Source organism: Jatropha curcas, chromosome 6, assembly GCF_041381405.1.
Source record: "Jatropha curcas cultivar XTBG-Jc1 chromosome 6, XTBG_Jcur_1.0, whole genome shotgun sequence".
Lineage (NCBI taxonomy): Eukaryota > Viridiplantae > Streptophyta > Magnoliopsida > Malpighiales > Euphorbiaceae > Jatropha > Jatropha curcas.
In genome coordinates this window covers 22,961,987-22,970,587 of record NC_143156.1, presented here as the reverse complement: position 1 = coordinate 22,970,587, position 8,601 = coordinate 22,961,987, and the positions used below count along the sequence as shown (strand labels likewise).

Here is an 8,601-nt window from a genome sequence, read left to right as displayed (position 1 = left end):
ACTGTTGGAGGATGCTATCTGGGTTTGTCCTGTTTAAGAGAATTTCTAGAGAAATGGACCCACTGATCACGTGGAGAAGGGGTGTCTAATGGTAATCCTACAAGACAAAGGAATGGTCATTTACAAATCTCCTCTAATCCTTTCACAACCAATTATCATCTATCTCTCACGTGGGACTCTTGGTCCTACACACCACCGCCCCTTTCCCTTATAATTTGCCCTTTTCACTTCGCTATTCTTATATTCTTCTTATCATATCACACACATTGTTGCACCAACTACTTCACTGTTCATTCTTTTCCTTGTTACAGTTTCATATATTTTAGTTATAGCAGTAGAAGATTCTGTTGACATGGGAGACTCTTCTGCTTCATACATACACATGGTTAGCCTTTTTTTTCCAAGAATTTCGTTATTTATTTTATTGATCAATATTATTACAGTACTTTGATCTCAACCAATTTTATAATTTATCATTTATTTATATTTTATGATTATGAGTCTTCTTGTTAAGTGTTATTCAGCTTCAGCATCTTATAGAGAAGTGCTTGATCTTTAACATGACAAAGGAGGAGTGCATGGAAGCCCTTTCTAAACATGCAAATATTGATCCTATTATCACTTCTACTGGTTTGTTTTATTTGCCTTTTTCTTTTACCAATTCTTAATTTAATGTTTTGACTTTGTATATATGAATCAACCTAACTAGTTATTGAGGTTGATTCTTGATATTTATGTATGTATATGATAATAGATTCCATCTCACCCTTTCAAGATTCATTACACGTGTGATAAGAAAATACTAAAAGAGTAATAGTAATATATAAGTAAGAATCTATATTTCACGATTATCCAACACTAATATATAAATGTTTGTTAATATTTCCCAGGTACTCAGATTAATGGATGATCTTCTTCTTAATCTATATATTTATATATATTAAATAAATAAAATTCCATCATTTAACTTCAAAAACCAAGGTCATTATTGTTTTCTCTTACAATCTTGAAAGTGCTCCTAAGATGTTCTTTCAGTTGGAAAAGAGTTTAGCAGGGTTTGATTTTCCGATTTATATCACTATTTATTGTTGTTTTGTTCCTTTTTCTATCTCGGTGAAAAGACATCCACGCTCTTATTTGCGTGCACAAATTGTCATATTTAGATTTGGCGGGTGTATGTACTTAGTATAAATAAGCTTATTTCCAAAAAGTTCAAGACAAAAATCTCTTAATAACATAATTTTTCTTTTCTATCCTTTTTTTATACAAATAATCGTTTAGATACGGTTGATCATATGAGAATAATTACAGTGACTTGAAAATATGCAGTGTGGATTGAACTGGAGAAAGAGAACAAGGAATTCTTTGAGGCATATGCTCAATCGAAGATCAACGATGATAGAATGTCTGAACAGGAAACAAGTCAAATGATTCAAAAGTTTATCTCCGATTCCTCAAAAGATTCAACAGAAGACTAAACATTTTATGTATGTATTGGTACATGAAAGTGATCTTTTTCTTTTTTCTCTTGTATGTGTTATGTTTGGTAGCTTTGGCTTTCTTTCGAAAACCAAGAATCCATCCAAAAACTCGTAGAGGAATTAGATTTGATGTCTCTACTATCCATGTGGTCCTAAAGTGAAACTATTCACCCTCCAATAATTATCTTGTGGGATATTGAAAATGTATTTTATATGGAAATTATGCTCCCTTTAAAAAAATAATTTATTTTTATTTATTTAATACAGATTGTTTTTCTTTTATTTTTTTTTTTAAATGTAATTTTTTACATTTTTGGAGTTGCAATTTTTTTACAAGTTCACAAAGTATAAGTTTAATATAGACAACACTTGAAGAGTTTATAGCTGGAAAATATTTTTCTTTTTCTTAAAATCATCCCTTTGTTAATTTAGTATAAACAAAGTAGAAAATTTACTCTTAAATAATAGAGTTTGGTTTAATAATATTTAATTTCACAAAATTAAATATTCTAGAGTGAAATTAATAATTCTTTTGAGGAGATTAATAATTTTTTAAATTATATATAAAATGTCTGATTCCAAATAAATTTTATTATAATACATTTATACCAACTAATGCATTCCTTCGTTAGTGACATGTGACACATTCTACTTACAGGCCTCCACTTGGCACTCTAAGTCTCCATTTAACATTTCTTCTACCTATAGTTATTTTCATGTAATTATTATTTTCAATTAATTTTCATAAAAATTTATAACTTGAGAAAATGAAATAACTATTTCTATCATAGCATTGGTTTTCATTAATTATTATAATTATTTTTATCATTTAAAAGAATACTTAATATCATAATTAAAAAATTAGAGAATATTTAACTATAATTATCAAATTAATTTTGAATATTATGAGTTGTATAAATATTTGTTTACAAATCAGTTATGTAAATATTAGGAAGTAATTTCAATAGAAAATGAAATATTGAAATTAAATTAAATATTAAAAAAAATTTTATGCACAGTCTAGCTAGTGTAATCGTAATTCTTTTAAGCTCAAAGAGATGGCATATGAATGTCCTGAAATTTTTACAAAACACATTTAATTTTAATTTAGATATATTTCATATAGTGACTCCATTAAAATTTTTGAATTGATCCTTCAAATATTGATTTATTAAATGTTGAGGCATATGGAGTCCACATAATTTTTATGTATCTGAAATATAAAATTTATATTTTATCCATTTAAACATATTTATTTAGTTCTTAATTTTATTTTGGTACATGTGAAATATTTTAATAGAAAAACCCTCACATCTTGTATTATGAGACAACTCAATTATTGGCATATTAGCCTAGCCGATAACTTGCTTGTTTTAAGTAAGCATGACCACTGGTTCATTTTGAATCAGAATCGAACCGTGCTGTAGATGAATTGAAATCGGATCGAAACCGTCGGTTTAAAATTTTGAATCGGAACCGGCAGTTCGAGGGCCGATAAAGATTCATGTGAATGTTAAAATCTGAACCTGAACCGTCGGTTAACCGACGGTTCCGATCTTGTTTGAACATGAAATTTTCTATTTTTATTTTCAAAATAATAATCACTTATTCTATTTTATACATCTCTAAAAGTCTTAATAATATTTTTCTACATGATATACTTTACTTAAGTTTTTTTTTTTTTTAAATACACTTTACTTTAAAAGTTAAAAATCTAAAAGTAAAATAATAAAAAAAAAGAGAAATATTTAGTCTCAACTTATATTATTTTTAACTTTTTTTTTTACCCTTTTAAATTGTTTACTAAGTTTGAAATTACATTCTTTTGAAGCATTTTTCAAAATTTTCTTATAATTTATTTAATTAATAACATTTAAAAAAAAATAAAGTGGTAACTTATATGATTATTTTATAAAATTAATTAAATTTATTCTTATATGAGTATGAGCATTCTAAAATTTATTTAAAATAAAATTTATCAATATTTTTTAAACTGATATTAATATTTTCGAAAGAAAGATGTAATATTAGAACCGATTTAAAAAAAAAAACATATATTGCCGGAAATCGTGATCAGAACCGTACCGGAATCGGCCAGAACTGAAACTGGACCGGAACCGGCGGTTCAAGGGCCGGTTCAGGTTCAACATTTTAAAAATTTTGAACCGTTGGTTCCGTGAACCGGAACTGGCGGTTCAATGAACTGGCCATGCCTAGTTTTAAGGCTCTGTAAATAAATAGTATTATTTATATTATTATATTTGATAAGAAATTACTTAAAAAAAGAACTCTTACATTTCCCTTAAGATACACTTTAATCAATTTCTTTTAAAAAATATGTATACACCTTCATGAATGATACAAGAATACGAGATTAAAGTGCCTTGTAATATAATACTTTAAAAATTAAAGGAAAATTACAGTACGATCATTAGTATATATTTTTTAAAAATATACTAATTTGTTTCTATATTTTGTTTCTGTTACACTATTAGGTCCTTCTGTGTAATTTTTTTGCATCTTTTTTGTTCAGTCAATAAGAAAACACAGAGGTCAAAAGAGAGATAGTAAAATATTATAGCAGAAAAATTACAGTGCAGTTCCAATTGGTTTGAAAATACAACTAGTCTATCCCTGTGTTTTCAAAAATAAAAGGGGTATTTTCGTCATTTCATAAGCTACTTAACAAAAAAATTGCAAAAATTGAACGAAAAGACCTCATAATCTTACGAAAGTAAACTATAAAGACATTTTAATTTATTTTCTAAAAGACAGGGACAGACTAATTGTATTTCATAAATGGCAGAGACGGTATTGTAATTTTCTCAAAATTAAAATGTAATTGCTAATTAGAGTTTAGAATTTTTGAGATTAAAAGTGTCATTTAATTTTTTAGGAGCCCCAGCAATTTGGTTTGGTTGTTTACACTAGTAGATAACAGGTTTGGTTGCCGATAGATAGTGACTAATTTTTTATGGTGTTTGCTCATGAATATTTAAACTATCAGTTGCATGAATAATTAAACTCTTAATATTTTTTGAATAGCATGATACGGATTTTCTGAGTCCAATTGCTGGAGTGGAAGGACATAATTTTAGGTGAAAAAAAAAAAAAAGAACCATGATAACAAGAGAGAAAACACACCAGTGGTATATATTTATTTTACTGACAGAGGCTGCTGTGAGTAAGATATGGAGAATCTTTACGGATCATCAAAGCGCAAGATTAGGAGATTAGGATATCAGAAACAATGACTAGTATTACCAAGACTGATTTGAAATAATATCATTTTGGATTGAGCTTGATGATGTGTCGAATTTTCATTGGCCTAAATTAGAAGCTACTTATATTCTTCTCCTGGCTACTTTGGACTCCCTTGTCTATTACCGCTGTAACATCCAATGTGTAACATCTTACTTGCACTGTGATTGTATTTTGCTAATCCATTTCTATTTGGTCGTCAAGTAAGATGAAATTTTCTTTCGGTCAAGTTTCTACGTTGTTTTGTAATTAAGTGGCATGAACTGGCATCAATTGTATGGTGAGTTGCATTTATTTTATGGTGAGCTAGTCTCAGGAAATTCAAAAGCAAGAGGACAAGCGTTCGCCTAAAGCATTTTGAAACTATTCTCATTTTTCAACATTTTGATTTCATTCACATGCTATTTGTCTTTTCTCTTCAGCTCCATTTCAGAATATCAATTGTCTTGAACTTCATATAATAGTAATTGTAAAAAATGATATGTGATTTTATGTGCTAAAGTTAAATCCTATGCACTAAGATAGCTCACAAAATACAACATTTTTATTTTTAAATTACATATTTTTTATTTGATTTGATTCGAATAGTTTTAATCCTAAAATTATAAAACCAAACGATAATTTAGTTTTTCAAATTTTTATAAATCAAACCTAATTAAACTATGAAATTTTCAAACCACAGTTTTGAATTACTTTTATTCAATTCTGGAGATTTTAACAATTTATTAACTCTTATATTGAGAAATTACATATGACAAATGCAAACAAACACTGAACTATTAAAAATTATTCGTTCTCTCTCTGGCTATCTTTTTGTGTTCTTCTAGATTTTGTCTCTAAACTATCGTCTACCATTTTTTGTCATTATCTATCATTTTTCTTTATTTTATTTAGTTTTGTTTTGAACAATTTTCAAACCTATGATCGTTTGGAAAAAATTTTGGATTGAGTCTCTCAAATCTGTAATAGTTTATAGATCTTGAGTGTTTTTAATACTATCTTAGTAGGGTTATTAATTTCTATCCTTTCATAGGTTGTTCTTCATTGTTGAAGAATTTTATATGGATCTTTTATTGCTCTGGCAGTTTAAAATACAAGATGGATTATTGATTGTTTGTGGTTGGAGACTTCAGATCTTCAAATTTGGATAAGTTTCTATTATCAATGGAACTTGGTAATGCGGTCTGTTCCTCCATTAAAATTTATCATATTAAATTCTTCTGTAAGTATCACTTGTAACAAATTTCCGAAAAATCAATGTTCGGGACTTTATTGTAAAATGTTTCTTTTGTCGTCCTATTTGAAAATGGATCAGTTTTTATCTATAAGATTAACGTCTTTTACTAAGATCAAGAATATCTTTAAACAGAAAATTTCAATTTTCTATATTTGCATTTGTTATTCCTATAGGAATGTTATGATATACTTAACTTATATTCATTATTAATGAATTGTTAAGTTTTTAAAAAAACAAAAAATTATTGGTCATACTTTCTTTATGTACTTTTTCTATGTTTATAATTATACAACAAAGTTAAATAAAATAACTTGCGAAGAAGTAATACAGAAAAATGACAAAGTTAACTTATTAATCGGAAAATAATGATTATAATGAAACATAAAACTCCTAAATTCACTATTCAAAACTACTCAGATCCATTAACAAGATATATAAATGGAAAAATTATAATTGTAACTCCTATATTTTGTAAAAAAAAAAATTACCTTTTCATTTTTAAAAATATTGTTATATCCTCGTATTTTTTGGATTGTTATACTATGTTGTGCTTTACTCAATTTTTGCGATTTTAAAGTCCAAGACAATGGAGAAGCTGACGGTCGAAAGGAGAGAGAAGTTAATTTTTTTACCAAAATACCCCTAAGAGATTTTAGCTTATGTGACTTCGAACTTTCTGGGAATAAAACTTAAAATTGGAAAAAAAAAAAAAAAAAAAAAAAACAATAGAAAAGAAAGCATTATTAAATCAAAAAACCTTCAAAACAATCTAATCAGTTTTCAATTTAATTTCTAGAGATAAGTACAAACTTGAAACTCATCCCTTCTTACAATATGTTATCTCTCTCTCTCTCTCTCTATTGTACTAGCCGCTAGTCCTGCATTTTTTTCTTTTTACTATGAATTCTATACCAATCAACAATTGTTGCAACAATCTTGATCAATTAATCCAGTTACACAAAATTGCTTTACCACGGATTTTCAACAAGGTTCAAAGGCCCTCCATTCAATAAAATAAAAAATAAAAAAATAAAAAAATAAAAAAGCAAGAAGTACTTTGCAATCTTATGGCAAACACAACAGATATGCTATTTGCGGAATTGCAGAACAAAATTTATGTTAACAAAATAACTCATTCAACTGTCAAGCAGAAAATGAAAGAAGACTTGTAAAGGTAAATTCAAGAAGTGTATTATGATTGTAACTGCGATATACTTGTACATTTGTTAATACTGTAGATTGCTTAGTCTAGTTTAATATTGGTTGAAAATATAGGGCAGTCCACAGCTGATTATACACTTCTTTACTGTTCAATAAAGCAACTTTTTTAACATTTACCAACTCTGACTCTTGTAATATCAACCAATCAGCTCTCAGTCTTGGGATTAGTCCTCATCCGAAAATAGGGCATATGATCCTTAAAAGTGAGAAAAAGAAATAAATGTTCAATTAAAATCAACATTATCATTGTGTTTCAAGATACATTGACTCAGTGAAATGATAGTAACCAAGCTCCAAAATCCAAGATCTGCCAAATCCAACAATTCTTATATTCTGATCTAGCAAAAGATTTCGCTGACTTGAAATCTCAATGAAGAATGCTTATTGCCATAGCATGACCCCTTGAGGGGATCACTGTCCCTCTAATTTTTTAAAATATCAATTTTTTTCTCTTATAAAGATTTTTTTTTTTTTTTTTTGCCCCTGGCATAACATGTACCGTATACGTCTTCATACAAAACCTCACTCTTGTACATGTGATAAATACTTCTTGTTGGGTTCTTTCGCATTCGACAAACAATCTTTTCTGGTCCCTGTGTGAAAAGAAAAATGAATTGGATGTAGAGAAAACGTGAACTATGTCAGATGTCATGGAACATTTAACATGTGTTTGATTATTGGGTTCAGAAGAAAAATTTAAACTGTGGTGTGAATCATGTCATTCAAGCAAATATAATTTTCATCTCAGGCTAATTCTCAATGAGAAACTTGTTGCATATGTAAATTCTCTTTCAATCAATTAATTCTCATTAAGAATATTATTCCCAAATCAAAAACTCAATTAATATTGTGTCCACCATGTATTTGATAGAATGCCCAAGTGAAGCATCCCATAAGTTTCAGAAGAATCGAAGAAATTTAGTTTTAGAAGAGCCAACGAAAAGTCTTGAAATCTCTTTGGGGATGGGTCCGCTTGGGAGGCCCGCACAAGCGAGTTCTGCAAAGTAAGCAGCGTCAGCGCTCGGCCAGCCTACAACCCCTCCAAAAATTCTTGCGCACATTAAATTATCGGCGCTGCGAGCAGCTCTCACCACTCGCTTTGTTTTCCTTACTCATTAGTTTAAGGCAGTTTGTTAAGGCGCATCAAGGGTATACTTATAGCACTTCACACACGGATGATTTCTTCCCTTCTCCGATGTGGGATCACTAAACGTTATGTACCTTTCTTCCAGACATAGCACTCAAGCCCAAATTTAATTGCATCCTCGGTCATTTTCTTTGAGAATAAATTATTTGAAATTCCCTTTTGACCCAACTAATTAATTGGAATTTTATTTTTTAAATTTTAATTTATCAATCTTTGTGTATATTTATTTCCAATTAAATAATCTTTATGTTCGT

At 28.6% G+C, this 8,601-nt stretch overlaps 1 protein-coding gene and 1 non-coding gene across 2 annotated transcripts; one reads left to right on the top strand and one right to left on the bottom strand.

The window, feature by feature from the left end:
* The first annotated feature begins 225 nt into the window (after positions 1-225).
* Positions 226-1,743, top strand: LOC105634672 (uncharacterized). The gene is made up of 3 exons (XM_012217561.4): positions 226-385; positions 525-630; positions 1,330-1,743. The coding sequence occupies exons 1-3, from the start codon at positions 353-355 to the stop codon at positions 1,476-1,478; spliced, it is 288 nt and encodes a 95-aa protein (XP_012072951.1). The 5' UTR covers positions 226-352; the 3' UTR covers positions 1,479-1,743.
* A 6,432-nt stretch (positions 1,744-8,175) lies between these two features.
* LOC119369224 (U12 minor spliceosomal RNA) lies at positions 8,176-8,329 on the bottom strand. Its single transcript, XR_005176889.1, has one exon. It is a non-coding gene; the product is annotated as a U12 minor spliceosomal RNA (small nuclear RNA).
* Positions 8,330-8,601: the final 272 nt, after the last annotated feature.